The sequence below is a fragment of the Acanthopagrus latus genome, chromosome 10 (assembly GCF_904848185.1).
Source record: "Acanthopagrus latus isolate v.2019 chromosome 10, fAcaLat1.1, whole genome shotgun sequence".
Taxonomy (NCBI): domain Eukaryota; kingdom Metazoa; phylum Chordata; class Actinopteri; order Spariformes; family Sparidae; genus Acanthopagrus; species Acanthopagrus latus.
Window position 1 is genome coordinate 1,514,388 of NC_051048.1, and position 26,037 is coordinate 1,540,424.

Consider the following 26,037-nt stretch of genomic DNA (forward strand, 5'->3'; position numbering starts at 1 on the left):
AGCTTCCTCAAGAGGCTAACAACAGAGTTAGCTCCTCCTACACTCAAGGTTTTAGAAATGTTCCCACTATTCCAGTGTACATGTTGGTTATTATCTTAATTGTCATCTTAATACAGACCCAACAACAGTCAGTGGCAGTTATGTGGATCTTAAGTTTAGGAATTATCAAATGAGGATAGTTTTGTAGTAACTAATCTCTTATACCCCAATAAAATAGGATGTTATATTCCTGAAAGCAGCCCTGAAACATGTTTCTAGAACACCAAAAGCCTAGATGTTATCCTTAACTGACATAAGACAGGATTTAATTCTCAGGAACTATCTGTAATGAGGCCCCAGGTGTCTTTAACAACAATTTTTAAGACCTACATTTTGTTTTTAAGAAGAAGTTGGCTGATATTTGCCATATTTAAGTCTTTTTTTTGATAACATAGATTTATGTAATGATATTTGATTAAAACAATGTTGAAAATAAAATTATGAGTTGATCTCAAAAACAGTCAAAGACATAAATAATGTCTGCTGCTTTCTGGGCACAATGTGGTTTAATGGAATGTTCTCAAAAATGAGCATGCTACAGCTTCCGAGATGCAAGTATCTTCAAACCATTCCAAATAACGAATCACACAGATCAGTATCTTGAGCCTGAGTAACGGACTGCGCTCGAGTGATCACATTAGCACCAAACACTCCTGGATGGCGTTTAGCCAGGTCGTAAGGCTCAAGAATGGTACTCACAACAACTTCTGGCACAGGAAAAACTTTTACCCCCAGTTTTTTTTCCCTCATTCCCCATCATGATATCAGCACCATCTATTGGAAAACAAACATGCGCTGCTACTGGGAAGAAGCTGGTTGTCAGCACATTGGTAGGACCAAGCAATGGTTTGAAATGACATGTTGACAGGATGACAAGGGAGTTCCCTAAAATTGTAATCATAACACATGAGGCATTACTGCCTGGAACACAGTACAGTAACAGCTCTGGAGGCAATAAGGAATAAGTCATCCTGAACCCAAATACATATGCCAAAACCTCAGAGATAACCCAACAGAACCCAACAGAGAGAGGACCTCAGGAGAAACATCCTGAAACATCTCTCTTGGAATCAGTGTGGCAACATTGAAGCCACCTAGAAAAAATAATCAGATTCACCGTGCCATCCAATCAAAGGTCTTTTATTAACATACGTTTAAAATAGTCAAGCAACATTATTACATCATCATATTTGCGTGATTTTATGTATTCAAGAAAAATCATCATATTTACATACTACCAGACAGAACGAGAGCGAAAGAGAGTGGGCTTGGCTGTGTCTGTAAGCGGCGCTGGGGGGGGGCAGGCGGAGATGATGCGGTCAGGTGAGATGGAGGCGGACAGGTGCAGCCTTGCTAGGTGTAGCAGGTGCGTGTTTCTGGAGAGCTGAGTGAAGCCTTGGAGGAGGGGTTGGGTGAGCAGGCGGAAAACAGGAAACTGGAAAAAGAGTCAAAAACGTTTCTTTGCAAGAGACAAGGTTCGTGAAAAAACACATCAAAGCACCAACTGTGGATATTTAACGGTTCGGCATCAGATTGCGCGGAGCATCTGATCTTTATAGTGGCAGTGAATGAATGAAGATGCCACCCTCCACGCTGCATGGATCAATCAGCTGATTGCAGAGTGGCTGCACCTGTCCGTCCTGCACCCGCATCATACTCCAGCCTGCCAGAGAGAGAGAGAGAGAGAGAGAGAGAGAAGAAAGAGGAGAGAGGCAGCCACTACCTGGTCCTAGATGCAGAGAGTGTGACGCTAAGTCCAATCTGGGCCCTTCTGTCTGTAGCAGCAGACTACCAGGGGCAGTTTTATGAACACTTGAAATGAAGTGCCAGCTAAATGTATAACTGGCTCCATTCACAGTGTCCTTTGAGTGCAGGGATCCTGTGCCATTCTCTGCATCCTCCTCTGTGTGAACAACTGAGATGCGGCAAGGGGTGAAATTTCGCTGTGCCTCTGATGGGCCTCTGGAGGTAGCATCAGAGGGGCAGCGAACTGTATCTGTGTGAATGAAGTTGGTGAGTGAGTGAAGCTGATGGCGCGAAGTGGTGGCGTGTTGATCTGTAATGGTACATCAAATCTTCTAACCCTGCTACCTTGGCTTTTGAATAAATGACTCCATAAGTGTAGACAGCAGCCAGTGACCAGCTGACACATACCATCATCACAGCCACTGACATTGTGATTTTTCTTGAATAATACAGAGGATTGCATATTCCTTGATGTCTGTCAACAGCAATGCAAATTAGGTGGAGGGTAGAAACACTAGTAACAGACTCATTGAATTGGTCATGCAGGATATGATTGACATGATGGACATAGATCATGTCAGCCCCAATTTTGAGAGCTGCTGGAGTCTGTGACCTCAAAAAGAGGACATTGAAGAAGGCAGAGCTTGCAGCTCATGGTGACCATGACATCAACTGTCTGATCTGTTGAATCACTTCAAAACAGACCCACAGAGACCAAAATGAGAAAATTCAGCTGAGGGCATGTTTTGCCAGTGCATGGTTGTTTGCTATTTCTGGTGCATGTTTCAGAGGCTGCCAGGAGAGTTTTGCAACATTTTTTTTAAGCTCATCTGTAACTGTGTAGTACTGAAGGGAAGTTGACTGTAGACATTGATTTACAGGACATGTTCATGAATTCATGTGCTGCCACTTCTAAAAGCTTCTGGGAAGAAATGTCCGCGTCCACTATGGCAGTAGTCAAAAAACAAGGCTTAAAATCTACAAATGCATGACAGTTTCAGTTACATCCCAAAGCTTCAGAGAAAAACCACAGCTTCCTTCAATTCAGTCGTCAAAATCAACTTAAATCAGTACATCAATCCTGAAAGTAATTAGGTGGTGTCTGAAGACAAAGACTGATATAATCACAAAACAGAAGTTACACTTTTAGAAGCTTTATTTTATAGTGTGGCAGATACATGATAAAGCATATTTGTTTTGCTTATCCCTATGTACCCTTTGAGATCATTAACCTATCATTTGTCACAAGTGTAAAATCAGAATCAGAATGAGAATTGACTTAATTTGTCCCACAAACGGGGAAATCACAGCAGCCCAAGGACAGTGGTATTTTAACAAACAATGATGATAGTAAAATTGATCAGAGACATTATGTGATCATAAGTTTGAATAGAGTATTTAGTTGTTATTGCCAGGTTTTTTAAAATTTCAAATAATGAACTATGAAATATAGTATATAAAGCAACCACACAGAGGGACACACATAATGGCCCAGTAATAAAGTATGTTGCATGCATCATGAATATTGAAAAAACTTTGCAACACAGATTATTGTAAATATATATATTTTTTTTGATGACAATCACAAAGACAATTTGCTGATGCAAATGGTTGTCTTTGACCTAGTTTCAAAAGTGGCCTATTTAAATAATGCATGATGATGGTGTAGATTTGTTATTTAACAGTTGAATTCATATTTGAAGAATTTGAGCTAAAAAATGTTCAAAGTGATTATGCAATGAAACATTTTTTGAAGGAGGGATAAAACAAGGCATAAGTGATGGGGTTTAAGGTTAAATTGAGGTAACCCAACCAAATTACAATTTCTATGAGCAGACCAGGTGTGCTGTAGCTAGTGAGGGGATAAATTATTGAAACTGGAAACAATGGTGTCCAACAAAAGATGAATGCTCCAAGCGCAATACTGAGAGTCTTTGCAGCCTTGCACTCAGACTTTTTAACAAACCCACTGTTTCCTCTGTCATTTAAACATTTGTTCTAATCTCCAGTCTTTCTTACATGCTTTTTAGCCACAACAAATATTTTAGTGTAAATACAGGTGTTTTTTTAAATCCAAGTACCGAAAAAGCTTTACTTGAAAGACATAGTATAAAACCATCACACAGGAGGACAAACATAATGGCCCAACAATAAAGCAAGTTGTTAGACAGCATGCAGCATTGATATCCTAATGAAGATTGTTAATGTTAATGAAAATGTTAAACAGTATATATTTTGAGTGTGGATGTGTCATTTAACAGATAAATTCATATTTGAAGAATTTGTGCTGAATATTTTCAGAGTGATTATGCAATGAAAACACTTTTTGTAGGAGGGATAAAACAAGGCATAAATGATGGGATTGCAGGCTGAATTCAAGTAACTCAACCAGTATAATACTTCCAAGAGGTAATAATCAATTCTGAAGCCAGTGAGGGGATCAATGATAAATTGCATAAAATAGGGCATCCAACAAAAGATGAATACACCAAGCACAATACTGAGAGTCTTTGCAGCCTTGCTCTCAGAGTGCTTAATCAACCCACCTCTCCCTCTGTCATTTAAACTATTGTTCTTATCTCCAATCTTTCTTACATGCTGTTTAGCCACAACAAATATTTGAGTGTAAAGACAAACCATCACAGTGCAGGGAAAGAAAAAGCACAAAGCACTGCTCAACATTCCCCAAAGTGGGTTAAAGTAAACAGAACAACCACCAAGACAAAGTGATCCTGACATGTCCTCTAAACCTGCCATGTTGGCCTTTGAATAAATGACTCCATAAGCATAGACAGCAGCCAGTGACCAGCAGGCAAATACCATCATCATTGCCACTGACATTGTGATTTTTCTTGAGTAATGCAGAGGATTACATATTGCTTGATGTCTGTCAACAGCAATGCAGATTAGATGAAAGATAGAAAGAGTGGTGAGAAACACCTCAAAACTGAGGTGCAGTTGACAGAATGTATCACCATAGAACCAGCAGCCATGAATAGTCCGGGTGGCACTGAAGGGCATCACAATAACACCCACTAGTAGATCAGCCAGAGCAAGAGAAGAAATGAGCACATTGGTAGGACTATGCAACTGTTTGAAATGACATATTGACACGATGACAAGAGAGTTCCCTAAAATTGTAACCAGCATGCCTGAAAGAAACAGCAAATAGAGGGCAAAATCTATCCAAAAACCTAACGGTACCGCAACACATGAGAAGTTGCTGCTTGGAGCACAGTACATCAACCGCTCTGGAGGCAATGATTCATGAATCATCCTAAACTCAAAGACATTTGCCTAAACCTCAGATAGAACATACTGAAACCTCTGTCTTGAAATTAATGTCACCGCACCGAAGCCATCTAAATAATTATTGGATACACTGTGCCGTCCAATCAAAGGCTTCATATTATCATACATGTAAAATAGTCCAAACAACATTATTATGTCATCACATTTGTAATCTGCTCATCATTAATCTAAATGACCATTAATAGCTTCACAAAGAAATTATTTTAATTTTGAGTAATAGAGAAGCATAATTTTAGGTGTGTTTGTAAATTGTCACTTCGAACGGCAGGGTGCACTGCAAATCAAATCAATTTTATTTATGTAGCCCAAAATCACAATCACATTGCCTCAATGGGTTTTACAGTCTGTACAGTGAACATCATCCTCTGTGCTTAGACACTCGATTTAAGTGAGTAGTAAACACAGTAGTAAACTCTGAGCACTGTTGTAATGTACAGTTAGGTCATTATTATTATTGTTCAGAGGACCACATTCTCAGAGTGGAAAAGCGCAGTCAAGGCAATCTGTCTAAGGAGATGGACCCACAGAGGGCCAACCGTGATCATGTGTCATGAACAGGTGAAATGACATGTCTAGCCAAATGTATGACTGAAGGGCAAATCAAACATAATAATGCAACACATGATATGAATTACAGAGGTAATTATGTGTTTCTAGATTGAGATCGGAGGTGTTGGTCATTATTGTGTTGAACAGTTAACACTGGGTAGCTTATCTAACCCAACATTCCAGTAGACATGCTGTGATTTTCAGTTGATTTGGTTATCTTACCAAAAAAATAAATAAATACTGTATACCGATTTTACATGGACTAGTGTGTTGAAAGCAAATGCTAAGGTCAGTGTTAGCTTCCTCAAGAGGCTAACAACAGAGTTAGCTCCTCCTACACTCAAGGTTTTAGAAATGTTCCCACTATTCCAGTGTACATGTTGGTTATTATCTTCACTGTCATCTTAATACAGACCCAACAACAGTCAGTGGCAGTTATGTGGATCTTAAGTTTAGGAATCAAATGAGGTTAGTTTTGTAGTAACTAATCTCTTATACCCCAATAAAATAGGATGTTATATTCCTGAAAGCAGCCCTGAAACATGTTTCTGGAGCACCAAAATCCTAGATGTTATCCTTAACTGATAGAAGACAGGATTTAATTCTCAGGAAGTATCTGTAATGAGGCCCCAGGTGTCTTTAACAACAATTTTTAAGACCTACATTTTGTTTTTAAGAAGAAGTTGGCAGATATTTGCCACATTTAAGTCTTTTTTTTTGATAACATAGATTTATGTAATAAGTATTATCCACTTCACATGTGACCATTTTTTATTATCCCTCCAAAATGTTTGATATTTGATTAAAACAAGGTTGAGAATAAAATTATGAGTTGATCTCAAAAACAGTCAAAGACATAAATAATATCTGCTGCTGTCTGGGCACAATGTGGTTTAATGGCATGTTCTCAAAAATGAGCGTGCAACAGCTTCCAATATGCAAGTATCTTCAAACCATTCCAATCCATGTTTGCTGTCATATTCAGTCATTTGTAATGATTCTTAAGTAGAAATGTGTTGATGCCATGTAAGGAACAACAGCTTCCTTTACAGCAGCAGCCAGGACAAACCTAAATCAGTATGTCCTGTAACCCTCTAAAGTAAACAAGTGCTGTTTCTGACAAAAATTGAGACAAAATAAGGGGAGGCAAAACACACAACAGGTGAATGCATAATATTTAAAAACAGCCCGTCAATATTTGCGCATTGTTACAGGGGAAAATGTTGAAGAAGAATCGATTTCAATACAATTCTGAATTGACGACACAAGTTGATCATAGATGTTTCTGAAATTAGTTGCACAAAAGAGGTTTCCAATGAAAATAGCACAACTAAGACCATTTCATTGCTGGTTCAAATGCATGAACAAGTCCTTGTTTTAACAACAATATTTATTTATAACGTATCATATTGATAGTACGTGTGTCATTTAACAGTAAAAATCATAGTTGTAGAATCTGGGCTAAATATTTTCAGAGTGATTATGCAATGAAAACATATTTCGAAGGAGGAATAAAACAAAGCCTAAATAATGGAGTTACAGGCTGATTTCGAGTAAGTCAACCAGTACAATGCTTCCAAAAGGAAAGGAAAGGATCAATGTGGAAACCAAACATGAGACATTTCTGCCTGGTACACAGTAGTACCACTGCTCTGTAGGCAATGTGGCATGAATCGTTGTAAACAAACAAACAAAAAGTAAACCAAAATAAAAGTGCTCAAGCAAAAAATCCTTGAAGTATCCTTGAGCAAGATACTGAAGCCCAAAATAGCTCCTGATGTGCAGTTGGCACATTGCCATCTGTAAGGTGAAGTAAAGTAATTTCAGAGAGGTTCTACATACTCTGTAACAGCATTGATACGTGATACATTTTTAGAAGTCTAAATTGATCAAGGGATGTATCATTAGGAATTGAGTAAGTATCACTCATCGGAATTGAGTATAGAAGTTGTTGTTGCAAGTTGTTGTTTCACTGCAAGTACTTGAAATATTTCCAAAAAAATAGTGTGTAAACAAAAGATTGCTCAGTAATAAAGCACGTTGTTATGTGCATGATGTACCACTATCACTTTCAGAATAAAGGCAGTGGTTTGTTATTATTGATTACAGTTGCAACAAACAAAGGCCTCTCTGCAGCTTACACAAATTCATGCCTTACACGGTGAAAACTCCAAAATTTATTATCTGAAGAGGTTAAACAGTTGATTTTCTTTTGATGCTGAGATGTGTCATTTTTTCAGAACAATTCATATTTGAAGAATGTGAGGTAAAAACTTTTAAAGTAATTATGCGATGAAAACATTTTTTGAAGGAAGGATGAAACAAGGCGTAAATAATGGGGTTACAGGATGAATTGAAGTAATTCATCCAGTAAAATACTTCAGAGAGCAGAGGAGGTATCCTCAAGCTAGCGAGAGAACCAATCAAATGTAGCAAATATAAAGGCACACAACAAAAGATGAATACACCAAGCACAATACTGAGAGTCTTTGCAGCCTTGCTTTCAGACTTTTTAACCAACCCACCTCTCCCTCTGTCATTTAAACTATTGTTCTTATCTTCAATCTTTCTTACATGCTGTTTGGCCACAAAAAATATTTGAGTGTAAAGACAACCCATCACAGTGCAGGGAAAGAAAACGCACAAAGCACTGCTCAAAATCTCCCAAAGTGGGTTAGAGAAAATGATACAACCATCAGTGCACAGATATGATTCCAAATCCTCTAATCCTACCTCATTGGCCTTTGAATAAAGTCCTCCATAAGCATAGACAGCAGCCAGTGCCCAACTTACACATACCATCATCACAGCCACTGACATTATGATTTTTCTTGAATAATACAGATGATTGCATATTGCTTGATGTCTGTCAACAGCAATGCAAATTAGGTGGAGGGTAGAAACACTAGTAACAGACTCATTGAATTGGTCATGCAGGATATGATTGACATGATGGACATAGATTATGTCAGCCCCAATTTTGAGAGCTGCTGGAGTCTGTGACCTCAAAAAGAGGACATTGAAGAAGGCAGAGCTTGCAGCTCATGGTGACCATGACATCAACTGTCTGTTGAATCACTTCAAAACAGACCCACAGAGACCAAAATGAGAAAATTCAGCTGAGGGCATGTTTTGCCAGTGCATGGTTGTGTGCTATTTCTGGTGCATGTTTCAGAGGCTGCCAGGAGAGTTTTGCAACATTTTTTTTTAAGCTCATCTGTAACTGTGTAGTACTTGTAGCATTGGGAAAAAATATAATGTACATTTTCTCCTCTCATATCATTGCTTAACCCCCAAAACTGAAGGGAAGTTGACTGTAGACATTGATTTACAGGACATGTTCATGAATTCATGAGCTGCCACTTCTAAAAGCTTCTGGGAAGAAATGTCCGCGTCCACTATGGCAGTAGTCAAAAAACAATACAATAAAATCTACAAATGCATGACAGTTTCAGTTACATCCCAAAGCTTCTGAGAAAAACCACAGCTTCCTTCAATTCAGTCGTCAAAATCAACTTAAATCAGTACATAAATCCTGAAAGTAATTAGGTGGTGTCTGAAGACAAAGACTGAAATAATCACAAAACAGAAGTTACACTTTTAGAAGCTTTATTTTATAGTGTGGCAGATACATGATAAAGCATATTTGTTTTGATTATCCCTATGTACCCTTTGAGATCATTAACATATCATTTGTTACAAGTGTAAAATCAGAATCAGAATGAGAATTGACTTAATTTGTCCCGCAAACAGGGAAATCACAGCAGCCAAAGGACAGTGGTATTTTAACAAACAATGATGATAGTAAAATTGATCAGAGACATTATGTGATCATAAGTTTGAATAGAGTATTTAGTTGTTATTGCCAGGTTTTTTAAAATTTCAAATAATGAACTATGAAATATAGTGTATAAAGCAACCACACAGAGGGACACACATAATGGCCCAGTAATAAAGTATGTTGCATGCATCATGAATATTGAAAAAACTTTGCAACACAGATTATTGTAAAGAAAAAAAAAGTTTTTGATGACAATCGCAAAGACAAGAATTTAATAAATGTGCTGATGCAAATGGTTGTCTTTGACCTAGTTTCAAAAGCGGTGTATTTAAAAAAATGCATGATGATGGTGTAGATTTGTTATTTAACAGTTGAATTCATATTTGAAGAATTTGAGCTTAAAAATGTTCAAAGTGATTATGCAATGAAACATTTTTTGAAGGAGGGATAAAACAAGGCATAAATGATGGGGTTTAAGGTTAAATTGAGGTAACCCAACCAAATTACAATTTCTATGAGCAGACCAGGTGTGCTGTAGCTAGTGAGGGGATAAATTATTGAAACTGGAAACAATGGTGTCCAACAAAAGATGAACGCACCAAGCACAATACTGAGAGTCTTTGCAGCCTTGCACTCAGACTTTTTAACAAACCCACTGTTTCCTCTGTCATTTAAACATTTGTTCTAATCTCCAGTCTTTCTTACATGCTTTTTAGCCACAACAAATATTTTAGTGTAAATACAGGTGTTTTTTTAAATCCAAGTACCGAAAAAGCTTTACTTGAAAGACATAGTATAAAACCATCACACAGGAGGACAAACATAATGGCCCAACAATAAAGCAAGTTGTTAGACAGCATGCAGTATTGACATCCTTATGAAGATTGCTTGAAAATAATATAGTTATTAATGACAAGTGCAACACAAAGGTCTTCATACCACTGATGCAAATGCATGACTAACACCTTGTTTTAAAAATATCCTATTTGAAAATGTTAAACAGTATATATTTTGAGTGTGGGTGTGTCATTTAACAGATAGATTCATATTTGAAGAATTTGGGCTGAATATTTTTAGAGTGATTATGCAATGAAAACACTTTTTGTAGGAGGGATAAAACAAGGCATAAATGATGGGGTTACAGGCTGAATTCAAGTAACTCAACCAGTATAATGCTTCCAAGAGGTAAGGATCAATTCTGAAGCCAGTGAGGGGATCAATGATAAATTGCATAAAATAGGGCATCCAACAAAAGATGAATACACCAAGCACAATACTGAGAGTCTTTGCAGCCTTGCTCTCAGAGTGCTTAATCAACCCACCTCTCCCTCTGTCATTTAAACTATTGTTCTTATCTCCAATCTTTCTTACATGCTGTTTAGCCACAACAAATATTTGAGTGTAAAGACAAACCATCACAGTGCAGGGAAAGAAAAAGCAGAAAGCACTGCTCAACATTCCCCAAAGTGGGTTAAAGTAAACAGTACAATCGCCAAGACAAAATGTTTCTGATATTTCCTCTAAACCTGCCATGTTGGCCTTTGAATAAATGACTCCATATGCATAGACAGCAGCCAGTGACCAGCAGGCAAATACCATCATCATTGCCACTGACATTGTGATTTTTCTTGAGTAATGCAGAGGATTACATATTGCTTGATGTCTGTCAACAGCAATGCAGATTAGATGAAAGATAGAGAGAGTGGTGAGAAACACCTCAAAACTGAGATGCAGTTGACAGAACGTATCACCATAAAACCAGCAGGTATGAACAGCCCGGGTGGCACTGAAGGGCATCACAATAACAGCCACTAGTAGATCAACCAGAGCAAGAGATGAAATGAGCACATTGGTAGGACTGTGCAACTGTTTGAAATGACAAATTGACACGATGACAAGAGAGTTCCCTAAAATTGTAACCAGCATTCCTGAAACAAACACCAAATAGAGGGCAACATCTGTCCAAAAACCTAACCGTACCGCAATACATGAAGCATTGCTGCCTGGAGCACAGTACATCAACCGCTCTGGAGGCAATGATTCATGAGTCATCCTAAACTCAAAGACATCTGTCTAAACCTCAGATAGAACATACTGAAACCTCTGTCTTGAAATTAATGTCGCCACACCGAAGATATCTAAATAATTATTGGACACACTGTGCCGTCCAATCAAAGGCTTCATATTATCATACATGTAAAGTAGTCCAAACAACATTATTATGTCATCACATTTGTAATCTGCTCATCATTAATCTAAATGACCATTAATAGCTTCACAAAGAAATGATTTTAATTTTGAGTAATAGAGAAGCATAATTTAAAGACCTACACCCCCGTGGAGAAATACAGAAACTAAAAAACTCAAGAGAAACTGCAGGAGTGCTGAGAGGAGATGGAGAAAAACAAAGTTAACTGTTCACCAATCAAATTTTACGTGGACACCTCAAAACCTACAATAACGCAGTCAAACAGTCAAGAATCTCCCATTTCCGAAAGCTAATCGACGAACATAAAAACAACCAAAAATTCCTCTTCTCCACAATTGACTTTTTAACAAACACACATTTTAATAGATCCTCCAAAACACCAACTGACGCCCTTTGCGAGGATTTTGCAGACCACTTCAGAAGTAAAATCAATGACATCAGATCGAGTCTCTTACCACAACAGATTTTAAGCGTCGACACACCTGGATCGTTGATTTTACCCGAGGAAACACTAGAGAGTTTTGCCCTGGTTGATGCGAGGACACTTGGTCGAGTTTCTCCCAAGTAAAGTCCACGACCTGCCTATTAGACCCAATTCCCACACCGTTTTTTAAAACACTTTGTGGATTCTTTGAGGATCAGCTGTTATACATGGTGAATTGCTCTCTTCAGACAGGTGTCTTCCCCGCCTCCTTTAAAACGGCGGTGGTGAAGCCCCTTCTGAAGAAGAGCAACCTAGATCCCAACACCTTTAATAATTATCGGCCTGTAACCAACTTACCGTTTTTAAGTAAAATTTTGGAAAAACTTGTTTTCATTCAAGTGAATGATTTTTTAATTGTAAACAACATTTTAGAGAAGTATCAGTCTGGCTTTAGGACGAACCACAGTACAGAGACGGACCTTTTAAAGATTTTAAACAACATCAGGTGCAGCTTAGATAACCATAAACTCACAGTCTTGGTACTGCTGGATCTAATCGCCGCCTTCGATACAGTAGACCATCACATTTTATTAAATAGACTGAAGAACCTGGTCGGCCTCTCTGGTACTGTTCTTAACTGGTTCGTTTCTTACCTCACAGACCGACACTTCTTTGTAAGTATGGATGCATGTTCCTCAGAAACCCACGAAATAAAGTGTGGGGTTCCCCAAGGGTCAATTTTAGGTCCAACTCTCTTTAATCTGTACATGCTTCCCCTTGGGGACGTCATCAGGAGGCATCAGCTTTCATAGTTATGCTGACGATACGCAACTGTACATCGCTGTGTCTCCTGATGACACAGGGCCTATTGATGTCCTTTTTAACTGCATTTTAGATATCAAGACATGGATGACAGCAAATTTCCTACAGCTCAACCAGGACAAAACAGAGGTTTTACTCATTGGTCCTGAAGGCCTGAAAGAGAAACTTTTACCAAAGTTAAAGGATTTTAAACCATCACAATCTGTAAAAAATCTGGGTGTGATTTTTGACTCTGAGCTCAGTTTTATTCCACATATCAAAAATATAACAAAGACAGGTTTTTACCATCTTAAGAATATAGCCAGAGTCGGCCCGTTTCTCTCTCAGGCCAGCACGGAGGTGCTGATGCATGCTTTTATCTCTTGTCGTTTAGACTACCGTAATGCTCTGCTCTCTGGCCTTCCAAAAAAGAGCATTTCCAATCTACAATTATTACAAAACTCAGCTGCACGAGTGCTGACGAGGACCAGAGGGCGGGAGCACATTGCACCGGTTTTAAAGTCACTTCATTGGCTCCCCGTGTGTTTTAGGATTGATTTTAAGGTTCTTTTACTAGTTTTTAAATGTCTTAACGGTCTTGGGCCTTCTTATTTATCTGACCTGCTTTTAGTCTATCAGCCCCCGCGGACCCTGAGGTCCTCTGGCACCGGCCTTTTAACCACCACAGGTTAGTTCAAAAAAGCACGGGGAGGCTTTCCGTTGTTATGGGCCCCGACTGTGGAACAGCCTGCCGGAGAGCCTCAGGGTCTCGGAGACTGTAGAGGTTTTTAAAAAGAGGCTCAAGACCCACCTTTTTAACCAGGCTTTTAATTGAAATTTAAATTCTTCTTAATTCCTTTATGCCTTACTAATCAGAGCACTCTTATTTATTTATTTACTTATTCATTCATTTATTTATTTATTCATTTAAATCCTTTTTATTTTATTTTATTTTATTTTATTTATCTATTTATTTATTTTTTTCTTTTACTGTTTTAATCTCTTATATTTTACCCTTTAGTCCCTTGTGCTTTTAGCCTTTATACTTTTATGTTTTAGTCCCTTGTGTTTTCAGCTTCTATGCTTTTTGCTTTATTTTACTGTTTTAGTCTGTCAGTTTTTAATCTCCAGTGTTTCCTCCTGGGGGCCTGCCGGGCTGGGAGTGGTCTCTGGTCTGGCTGCAGGGGGTGCTGTCCCATGGACGGCTCCGGCCCGGGTGACCAGAGGGCTCTGCACCTTGGTGTGGGGCCTCCTGTCTGCCCGGGTTGGGGTGGTCTCTGTGGTGGTGCTCCCTGCAGCCTTGGCCCGACATCTCTCCCAGTGTGGCTGACTCCTGAAAGGTAGCTTCCTCCATGCACCAGGTCTCGCTGCCCAGCCGTGTCTCTTTAGTGACAGCTACTTTATGGGTGTGTATGAGTGTGTGTGTGTGTGTGTGTCTGCGTGCATATGTGTGAGTGTGTGTATGAGTGTGTATGTCTCTGTCCATGTCTGAAGGGGTGGGAGGGTTTGGGTTCTTTTAACTATCTTCTCCTAATTTTATTTTGCTGTTTCTATTTTTCTGCTGTTGTTAGTTTATTTCTGTGAGGCACTTTGAGGTACTGTTTTCTGTATGAAAAGCGCCATATAAATAAAGATTGATTTGATTTGATTTGATTAATTTTAGGTGTGTTTGTAAATTGTCACTTCGAACGGCAGGGTGCACTGCAAATCAAATCAATTTTATTTATATAGCCCAAAATGAAAATCACATTGCCTCAATGGGTTTTACAGTCTGTACAGTGAACATCATCCTCTGTGCTTAGACACTTGATTTAAGTGAGTAGTAAACACAGTAGTAAACTCTGAGCACTGTTGTAATGTATAGTTAGGTCATTATTATTATTGTTCAGAGGAACACATTCTCAGAGTGGAAAAGCACAGTCAAGGCAATCTGTCTAAGGAGATGGACCCACAGAGGGCCAACCGTGATCATGTGTCATGAACAGGTGAAATGACATGTCTAGCCAAATGTATCACTGACGGGCAAATCAAACATAATAATGCAACACATGATATGAATTACAGAGGAAATTATGTGTTTCTAGATCAAGATCGGAGGTGTTGGTCATTATTGTGTTGAACAGTTAACACTGGGTAGCTTATCTAACCCAACATTCCGATAAACATGCTGTGATTTTCAGTTGATTTGGTTATAATAGCAAAAAAATAAATAAATACTGCATACCAATTTTACATGGACTAGTGTGTTGAAAGCAAATGCTAAGGTCAGTGTTAGCTTCCTCAAGAGTCTAACAACAGAGTTAGCTCCTCCTACACTCAAGGCTTTAGAAATGTTCCCACTATTCCAGTGTACATGTTGGTTATTATCTTCACTGTCATCTTAATACAGACCCAACAACAGTCAGTGGCAGTTATGTGGATCTTAAGTTTAGAAATTATCAAATGAGGATAGTTTTGTAGTAACTAATCTCTTATACCCCAATAAAATAGGATGTTATATTCCTGAAAGCAGCCCTGAAACATGTTTCTAGAACACCAAAAGCCTAGATGTTATCCTTAACTGATATAAGACAGGATTTAATTCTCAGGAAGTATCTGTAATGAGGCCCCAGGTGTCTTTAACAACAATTTTTAAGACCTACATTTTGTTTTTTAAGAAGAAGTTGGCAGATATTTGCCATATTTAAGTCTGTTTTTATAATATAGATTTATGTAATAAGTATTATCCACTTCACATGTGACCATTCTTTATTAGCCCAAACAAAATATTTGATATTTGATTAAAACAAGGTTGAGAATAAAATTATGATTTGATCTCAAAAACAGTCAAAGACATACATAATATCTGCTGCTGTCTGGGCACAATGTGGTTTAATGGCATGTTCTCAAAAATGAGCATGCTACAGCTTCCAAGATGCAAGTATCTTCAAACCATTCCAATCCATGTTTGCTGTCATATTCAGTCATTTGTAATGATTCTTAAGTAGAAATGTGTTGATGCCATGTAAGGAACAACAGCTTCCTTTACAGCAGCAGTCAGGACAAACCTAAATCAGTATGTCCTGTAACCCTCTAAAGTAAACAAGTGCTGTTTCTGACAAAAATCGAAACAAAATAAGGGGAGGCAAAACACACAACAGGTGAATGCATAATATTTAAAAAACAGCCCATCAATATTTGCGCATTGTTACAGGGGAAAATGTTGAAGAAGCATCGATTTCGATACAATTCTGAATTGATAACATAAGTTGATCATAGATGTTTCTGAATTTAGTTGCACAAAAGAGGTTTCTAATGAAAATAGCAGAACTAAGACAATTTTATTGCTGGTTCAAATGCATGAACAAGTCCTTGTTTTAACAACAATATTTATTTATGACGTATCATATTAGTATTTAAGTGTGTCATTTAACAATAAAAATTATAGTTGTAGAATCTGGGCTAAATATTTTCAGAGTGATTATGCAATGAAAACATATTTTGAAGGAGGGATAAAACAAAGCCTAAATAATGGAGTTACAGGCTGATTTCGAGTAAGTCAACCAGTACAATGCTTCCAAAAGGAAAGGAAAGGATCAATGTGGAAACCAAACATGAGATATTGCTGCCTGCTACAGTAGTGCCACTGCTCTGCAGGCAATGAGGCATGAGTTATTGTTAACAAAAAAACAAAAAGCAAACAAAAAAAAGCACTTAAGCAAAAATATCCTTGGAAGTATTTTTGAGCAAGATACTGAACCCCAAAAGGTGAAATAAAGTGATTTCAGAGAGGTTCTGCATACTCTATAACAGCATTGATGCGTGATACATTTTTAGAAGTCTAGATTGATCAAGGCATATATTATTAGGACTTGAGTAAGTATCACTCATAGGAATTAAGTATAGAAGTTATTGTTGCAAGTTGTTGTTTTACTGCAAGTACTGAAAATATTTCCATTAAAAATAGCGTGTAAACAAAAGATTGCTCAGTAATAAAGCATGTTGTTATGTGCATGATGTACCACTATCACATTCACAATAAAGGCAGTGGTTTGTTATAATTGACAATTGCAACAAACAAAGGCCTCTCTGCAGATTACACAAATGCATGCCTTACACGGTGAAAACTCCAAAATCTATTATCTGAAGAGGTTGAACAGTTAATATTTTTAATGCTGAGATGTGTCATTTATCAGATAAATTCAAATTTGAAGAATGTGAGCAAAAATTTTTTAAAGTGATTATTATGCAATGAAAACATTTTTTGAAGGAAGGATGAAACAAGGCATAAATAATGGGGTTATAGGCTGAATTGAAGTAATTCATCCAGTAAAATACTTCAGAGAGCAGAAAAGGTATCCTCAACCCAGCGAGAGAACCAATCAAATATAACAAATATAAAGGCACACAACAAAAGATGAATACACCAACCACAATACTGAGAGTCTTTGCAGCCTTGCTTTCAGACTTTTTAATCAATCTAACTCTCCCTCTGTCATTTAAACAATTGTTCTTATCTTCAGTCTTTCTTACATGCTGTTTGGCCACAAAAAATATTTGAGCGTAAAGACAACCCATCACAGTGCAGGGAAAGAAAACACGCAAAGCACTGCTCAAAATCTCCCAAAGTGGGTTAGAGATTATGATACAACCACCAGTGCACGTATATGAGTCCAAACCCTCTAATCCTACCTGATTGGCCTTTGAATAAAGTCCTCCATAAGCATAAACAGCAGCCAGTGCCCAGCTGACACATGCCATCATCACAGCCACTGACATTGTGATGTTTTTAGAATAATGCAGAGGATTACATATTGCTTGATGTCTGTCGACAGAAATGCAAATTAGATGGAAGATAGAAAGAGTGGTGAGCAACACCTCAAAACTGAAATGGAGATGACAGAATGTATCACCATAGAACCAGCAGCCAGTAACAGTCCGGGTGGCACTGAAGGGCATCACAATAACACCCACTAGTAGATCGACCAGAGCAAGAGATAAAATAAGCACGTTGGTAGGACTATGTAACTGTTTGAAATGACATATTGACACAATGACAAGAGAGTTCCCTAGAACTGTAACCACCATGCCTGAAACAAACACCAAATAGAGGAAAAAATTTTTCCAAAATGCTAACCGTACCCCAATACATGAAACATTGCTGCCCGGAAAACAGTAATACAAGTCTGGTCGCAAAGGATGAGTCATAGTAAATCAACAGGCATACGCCCCAACCTCAGATATCACCCAATAAAACTCAACAGAGCGACGAACTTGGGAACCACATGCTTAATCATCTCCCTTCTACCAGCGTTGCAACATTGAAGCCACCTAAATAATCATCAAATTCAATCTGCTATCCAATCAAAGGCTTTCTATTATCATACATGTCAAATAGTCCAAACAACATTATTACATCACCATATTTGGAATTTCAACAATAATCATCTAAATGACCAATAATAGTTTGACATGGAAATGATTTTAGTTTTGAGTAATTGAGAAGTACAAATTTAAAAGTTCTTTATATTTACTAAGATAAATATCAGAATTTCTAAGTGCTGCATAGTTGAAGCACACTGAAGCTGCATTTGTAAATAGTCATTCCGAGCAGCAGTGAGCACTTAAACACAAAGTGGACCAGCCATAAACTCAGAGCACTGTTGTAATATACACTTAGGCTATTCAGAGGACCACATTCTTGCAGTGGCAATGCACAGTGTGGGCAATCTGTCTAGGGAGATAGACTATGGTGACCAGATGTTGCACTTTGTACAGCACTGCACAGAGTTTTAATCGTTTATACTACATTTTAATTTTATTTAACCTTTATTTAATCAGGAAAAGACTGATTTACATTAAAAAATCCCTCTTTTACAAGAGTGTCCTGGCCAAGACAGGCAGCAGCATAATCATAAATACACACAAACACAAGGTGGACACAAACATTAAAAACACAAAAGCATCAGGCAAAACATCTGCAACCAGATGTTTCTGCCTCCAGGTCATCCAATTTCCCCTGAGACCAACTCATTTTGTTTCAAAGTTTTCTGTAACACTTTCCAGGCAGAGAGAGCTGCAAACCTAAATGCTTTCTTTCCCAGTTCAGTTCTGACTTTTGGGACAGACAGCAAGAACAATTCCACAGACCGAGGATTGCACGTCCCAGCATAACTTTGGCTAATGTAGGACAAAAGGTTATAGGGAAGAAAACCTAAGATTGCCTTGTTAATGAGAATATGCAGGTGTCTCAGTCTACATACTGATAAGAGGGACCATCCAACCCGTTCATACAGTCAGGGGCTGTCCTAGACCATTTGGTGCCCTAGGCGAGCTTTATTGATAGCGCCCCATCCCCACGAGAAAAGACCAAAGACCAGGTCCAAAGAAATGCTCATTTATTTAAACAGTGATAATCCAATCAATATATCAATATGTGCAAATAAATAAACCCGTTCAATAATAAATAGACAAAAAGGAAAAATGAAATCAGCTGGTACATGATACGGCCCTCTCCGAACCAGCTCTGTTCTCATTAGGTCTGTTACATGAAGAGGCCAGTCAGTGTCACACCGCGGTGAGGTTGTCTTGTCTTGGGATCTGTCTCGTGAATTTCATGTTTTATTTTGAAAGTAACTCTCCTCTCGTTTCAGGTCACTTGCCCTTCCTCTTGTGTCCCTGGTCTGACGTCATCCCTAGTTGCTGATTGTTTCCACCAGTGCTCCCCTTCCCCACGTGTATAAAGTCTTTGTCTTCCCCTGTCTGCGTCGCCAAAGTATTTCGTCTTCCATGTTGTGTACCCAAGCCATTTACCACAGTCCTGATCCTCGATTCGCTAAGTATATTTCTTGTTTTATTTATCTGCCTTTTTGTCCTCTCGAGAAGAGTGAATTTATGTTGTATTTTTCTGGTTGGAATTTGTGTTTGAAGTTTGAGATTTCATAGCCTTTTGTTTCTCCTCCTTGTGAGCGATTTTGTGTTTGTAATTTTTATAAGAAAGAGCAGTTATTTTTCATAGCCTTTGTGCTTCCTCTACGGAGAGATTTATTTTGTAATTTTTATTTTGTAATGAAGATTGATTCACAGATTAGAGTAGGGTTTCCTCCTGCGGGAGCGTTTTTCGTTATTCTATGTTCCATGTTGTTTGTTTTGTTTGTCCCTCAGATTTTCATAGCCTTTTGGTTTTCATTTATTCTGGAGAGCTGCAAAAACAGATCAATAAAACTTGACTTTACTTCTGCTTATACTGCATCTGAGTCCTCTTTCCTGTCCAAGTCTGACAGTATACTTTGGCCAGCTATGGACTCAGCAGAAGCAGAGCGACTCTCGGAGGTGCTGCGGACCCAGGAAGCTCGCTTAAACTGCCAGGAGGAGTTCCAGACCGCCATGGCTGCCAACATGGGGCAACTCTCCTCCCAGATCCAGGAGCTGCTGGGACAACTCTGTCGCCAAAGCCCCGCCACTCTGACTCCGCCTTCTCCAGCCATCCCGGAAGTACCAGCGTCCTCTGGAGGAGCCTCCTGCAAACTGGCGCCTCCAACTAAGTACGCCGGTGAGCCGGGACTTTGTCGAACCTTTTTAATTGACTGTTCGATTCACTTTGACCTAATGCCACAAGCTTTTCTGACCGAATGAGCCAAGGTGGCTTTCATGATCTCCCACCTAACAGGGCGTGCCAAAGCTTGGGCTTTGGCCGAATGGAGCCGAAATTCCACAGTATGCGAGACAATTGTCGGATTCCAGACGGCGCTAACAAGGACTTTCGACCCCTTGTGTTCCAGCAGAGAGAAGGCTCCGGAACTCAGCACCCTGAGACAAGGTAAAGACTCGGTTTGCGATTATGCTATTCATTTTCACACGCTGGCTGCTGAGAGTGGATGGAACAATGCCGCTCTCTACGATACCTTTTTGAAAGGTTTGTCGGCGGAGATTCAAGATCTGTTGGTTCCGTTGGATTTACCCACCAGTCTGGATGCACTCATCGCCCTCGCTATTCGCACGGATAATCGTCGCACACAACTTCGAAGATACCGCGAAGAGAGACAAAGCGGCCGAGATCAACATACAGCTCCACGGGAATCAAGATGGCCGACTCCGCACCGAGTGTTTCCAGAAAAACCCCATCTCCGCCCCGACGAAGAACCCATGCAGCTAGGAAGAGCTCGATTGTCCCCGGAGGAACGCCTGAAAAGACGCCAGGAGGGAAGGTGCTTCTATTGCAGAGAAGCCGGTCACCTCGTCAACTCATGCCCATCCAAACGGACCCAGGGGGTGAGTTCTAACCAGGTCGCTAAGACTACTGTTCGTGTGCTCACACAGGTTACAATTAATTCACACATTGACATGGATGTGCTGATTGATTCAGGAGCGGACGAAAGTTTAATGGATTGGAACTTAGCCAAGAAGTTACACATTGACTGTGAGCCTCTAGCCAGACCCATTCGTGCACGTTCTCTTAATGGAGCAGATATTTTTGTCATATCTCACATAAGCAGCCCAGTTAGACTGTCTATTGGAAACCATCATGAGGAGATCCAATTTCATTTATTTACCTCCACCTCCCACTCTCTGATTCTGGGACAACCTTGGCTTTTTCGTCACAATCTCCACATCGACTGGAAGAGTGGCCAGATCAGAGAGTGGGGGGAGGAATGCACCAAACACTGTGTTTCTGAACCGGTCGCAGAAATAAATTTGTTCTCCACTAACCCTGTCTCAGACCCAGAATATCCGGACCTGACCTCCGTCCCGAGCTGTTACCACCATCTCGAAGAAGTTTTTAATAAAGCCAAAGCCTTGTCTCTACCTCCTCACCGTCCTTATGACTGCGCCATTGACTTGATTCCTGGCTCTACGATTCCCAAGGGGCGACTTTATTCCATATCCGGACCTGAGAAGAAAGCTATGAACGAATACATCACCGCTTCCCTGAAAGCCGGACTCATTCGTCCCTCCTCATCACCAGCGGGAGCCGGTTTTTTCTTTGTGGGTAAGAAGGATGGTTCACTCCGCCCGTGTATTGACTATAGCCCACTGAATGAAATAACCATGAAAAATCGTTACCCACTTCCACTGATGACCTCTGTCTTCGACCAGTTACAACAGGTGAAAATATTCACCAAACTAGATCTTCGCAACGCCTACCACCTGGTCAGAATCCGAGAAGGAGACGAGTGGAAGACAGGCTTCAACACCCCCAGTGGACACTATGAATACTGTGTTATGCCTTTTGGACTCACTAACGCACCTGCTGTTTTTCAGGCCATGATAAACGACGTACTCAGAGATTTCCTGGACCAGTTTGTCTACGTATACATGGACGATATTCTGATTTATTCACCCGACCTCGCCATGCATCAAGACCTTGTAGCCCAAGTTCTTGAAAGATTGCTCAAACATGACCTGTATGTTAAAGCTGAGAAAAGTGTCTTTCACGCCGAGACTGTCTCGTTCCTGGGCTTCACTGTAGCCCCTGGAAGAGTTCAGATGGATCCAGCTAAAGTTAGCGCTGTAGCCGAATGGCCCACCCCAGACAGCCGCAAAAAGGTGCAGCAATTCTTGGTTTTGCTAAGTTTTATAGGCGGTTTGTCAGAGGTTTCTGCGCAACAGCTGCTCCTCTCCATGCTCTTACCTCCACCCAGGTCCCGTTCATTTGGAACCCTGAGGCTGAAAAGGCATTTCAGGAACTCAAGCACCGCTTCACCACAGCACCCATCCTCACCTTACCGGACCCCCAGAAACAATTTGTGGTGGAGGTAGATGCCTCTAATGATGGAGTAGGAGCAGTACTGTCCCAGAGATCCGAGAAAGACAGTAAGATGCACCCATGCGCATTCCTGTCCCGACGACTATCCGCAGCAGAACGGAACTACGACTTGGCAACCGAGAACTGTTGGCTGTAAAACTAGCGCTGGAAGAATGGCGACATTGGCTAGAGGGTGCTGAGCAACCTTTCATTGTCTGGACTGATCACAAAAATTTAGAATTTATTAGAAAGGCCAAAAGATTAAACTCTCGCCAGGCCAGGTGGGTGCTGTTCTTTAACCGTTTTTCTTTTACCTTGTCTTACAGGCCGGGATCCAGAAACGTAAAACCCGATGTGCTATCCAGACTCTTTGATCCCGAGCCTAAGACCAAGCAAACTGAATCTATCCTGCCACTGAACTGTGTGGTAGGAGCGGTGACTTGGCCTATAGAGAACGAGGTAAAGCAAGCTAATGGTGGAGCTCCGTCGCCTTGTGGCTGTCCCGACGATCGTCTGTATATACCCCGCTGAGCTACGGCCACAGGTGATTCATTGGGCTCACACCTCGCTGCTTTCATGCCATCCGGGGGTCAGACGAGCCATGTATGTCATCTCCCGGAGATTCTGGTGGCCAGCAATGGAATCGGAGGTCCGGGAGTACGTAGAGGCTTGTACGGTCTGTGCTCGCAACAAGTCTTCCTCCAAGGCTCGAACTGGACTATTACAACCACTCCCCATCCCATCCAGACCTTGGTCGGACATCTCGTTGGACTTTGTCACTGGGCTCCCGGTCTCCCAGGGAAACACTACGGTCCTCACAGTGGTGGATCGTTTCTCTAAGATGGTACGTTTTATTGCACTACTGAAACTACCGTCAGCCAAAGAAACGGCAGAAGTCATGATGACTCAAGTTTTTCGAGTCCACGGATTCCCAAAAGACATTGTTTCGGACCGGGGGCCCCAGTTCGTATCCAAATTCTGGAAAGAATTCTGCAGCCTAATTGGAGCCACAGCCAGTCTGACATCAGGATACCATCCAGAAGCAAACGGCCAGACCGAACGCCTCAACCAACAGTTGGAAACCGGCCTCCGATGGGTGGTACACCAGAATCCCTCAACATGGAGCAAACACCTGGTCTGGGTTGAGTATGCACGTAATTCATTACCTACTTCGGCTACTGGTCTCTCTCCCTTTCATTGTGCTTTTGGTTATCAACCACCTATATTTCCAGACAATGAGAAGGAAGCCTCGGTACCCTCAGCATTTGCCATGGTTCAACTTTGTCGACGCATCTGGGCAGCCGCCAGACAGGTTCTTATCCGGCAGGGAGATGGGGTGAAAAGGAACGCAGATCGGAGAAGACGTCCAGCTCCTAACTATCATCCAGGACAAAGGGTATGGCTATCAGCAAAAGATCTCAACCTCAAGGTGGCGTCCAAGAAACTGGCTCCACGCTTCGTAGGTCCTTTCCCAGTCACCAGGAATATTGGACCAGCAGCGGTTCGTCTACGTCTGCCTCGGTCCCTACGAGTACATCCCACATTTTACGTCAGTCAAGTAAGAGAAAGCAGGATGGTACCTACCACCACGCCCCCACCACCACCTGAGGTCATCAAAGGAGGTCCAGTGTATAAGGTCAAACGTCTATTGGCAAAAAAACAAACCCTAAATTAGCTACAGGGAGGCGGGACAAGCGTGGGAAAAAAACGCCCCTTATGACGTGGCAACACCTCATTGGATAGAAAAGGAAAAGGGGTGGGAAAACACGGGAAAGGGGAGTGGTCCGAGGGAACGCCTCTTATGACGTGGCGACACCTCATTGGATAGAAAAGGAAAGGGGGTGGGGAAAACCCTGGGAAAGGGGAGTGGTCCAAGGGAACGCCTCTTATGACGTGGCGACACCTCATTGGATGATGATTAGTTACGCCTGTCAAAATCAGTTTGACGAGAAGTAGGCCCCTATTCTCTCTTTTGCCTAAACCTCAGATAGAACATACTGAAACCTCTGTCTTGAAATTAATGTTGCCACACCGAAGCCATCTAAATAATTATTGGATACACTGTGTCGTCCAATCAAAGGCTTCATATTACCATACATGTAAAATAGTCCAAACAACATTGTTATGTCATCACATTTGTAATCTGCTCATCATTAATCTAAATGACCATTAATAGCTTCACAAAGAAAGGATTTTAATTTCTATAAGTAATAGAGAAGCATAATTTTAGGTGTGTTTGTAAATTGTCACTTGGAACGGCAGGGTGCACTTCAAATCAAATCAATTTTATTTATATAGCCCAAAATCACAATCACATTCCCTCAATGGGTTTTACAGTCTGTACAGTGAACACCATCCTCTGTGCTTAGACACTTGATTTAAATGAGTAGTAAACACAGTAGTAAACTCAGAGCACTGTTGTAATGTATAGTTAGGTTATTTTTATTATTGTTCAGAGGACCACATTCTCAGAGTGGCAAAGCGCAGTCAGGGCAATCTGTCTAAGGAGATGGACCCACAGAGGGTCAACCGTTATCATGTGTCATGAACAGGTGAAATGACATGTCTAGCCAAATGTATGACTGACGGGCAAATCAAACATAATAATGCAACACATCATATGAATTACAGAGGTAGTTATGTGTTTCTAGATTGAGATTGGAGGTGTTGGTCATTATTGTGTTGAACAGTTAACACTGGGTAGCTTATCTAACCCAACATTCCGATAAACATGCTGTGATTTTCATTTGATTTGGTTATCATACCAAAAAAATAAATGAATACTGCATACCAATTTTACATGGACTAGTGTGTTGAAAGCAAATGCTAAGGTCAGTGTTAGCTTCCTCAAGAGGCTAACAACAGAGTTAGCTCCTCCTACACTCAAGGTTTTAGAAATGTTCCCACTATTCCAGTGTACATGTTGGTTATTATATTCACTGTCATCTTAATACAGACCCAGCAACAGTCAGTGGCAGTTATGTGGATCTTAAGTTTAGAAATTATCAAATGAGGATAGTTTTGTAGTAACTAATCTCTTATACCCCAATAAAATAGGATGTTATATTCCTGAAAGCAGCCCTGAAACATGTTTCTAGAACACCAAAATCCTAGATGTTATCCTTAACTGACATAAGACAGGATTTAATTCTCAGGAAGTATCTGTAATGAGGTCCCAGGTGTCTTTAACAACAATTTTTAAGACCTACATTTTGTTTTTAAGAAGAAGTTGGCAGATATTTGCCATATTTAAGTCTTTTTTTATAATATAGATTTATGTATTAAGTATTATCCACTTCACATGTGACCATTCTTTATTATCCCAAACAAAATGTTTGATATTTGGTTAAAACAAGGTTGAGAATAAAATTATGAGTTGATCTCAAAAACAGTCAAAGACATGAATAATATCTGCTGCTGTCTGGGCACAATGTGGTTTAATGGCATGTTCT

The 26,037-nt window shown here is 40.1% G+C and overlaps 2 protein-coding genes across 3 annotated transcripts in view; one reads left to right on the plus strand and one right to left on the minus strand.

Annotated features, from left to right (window-relative positions):
• The window catches only part of LOC119027253, a 34,265-nt gene extending 11,280 nt beyond the window's left edge, over nucleotides 1-22,985 (plus strand). Inside the window, exons 3-6 of one of the 2 annotated variants that reach the window (XM_037112262.1) lie at nucleotides 20,116-20,392; nucleotides 20,510-20,659; nucleotides 20,756-21,111; nucleotides 22,912-22,985. In XM_037112262.1, the coding sequence (XP_036968157.1) occupies nucleotides 20,116-20,392; nucleotides 20,510-20,659; nucleotides 20,756-21,111; nucleotides 22,912-22,959 (831 nt within the window). In that variant the 3' untranslated portion in view covers nucleotides 22,960-22,985. Of the gene's footprint in view, nucleotides 1-20,115; nucleotides 20,393-20,509; nucleotides 21,112-21,559; nucleotides 21,713-22,911 lie in introns of those variants that run through there. The other variant, XM_037112261.1, reaches the window with a different exon arrangement.
• Nucleotides 16,820-19,840, minus strand: LOC119027255 (trace amine-associated receptor 13c-like). Its single transcript, XM_037112264.1, has one exon. The coding sequence runs from the start codon at nucleotides 18,046-18,048 to the stop codon at nucleotides 17,026-17,028; it is 1,023 nt and encodes a 340-aa protein (XP_036968159.1). The 5' UTR covers nucleotides 18,049-19,840; the 3' UTR covers nucleotides 16,820-17,025.
• Nucleotides 22,986-26,037: the final 3,052 nt, after the last annotated feature.

Coding starts and splice junctions, on each gene's coding strand:
- LOC119027255 (XM_037112264.1), bottom strand. CDS start 18,048: ATGACTCATCCTTTGCGACCAGACTTGTATTACTGTTTTCCGGGCAGC.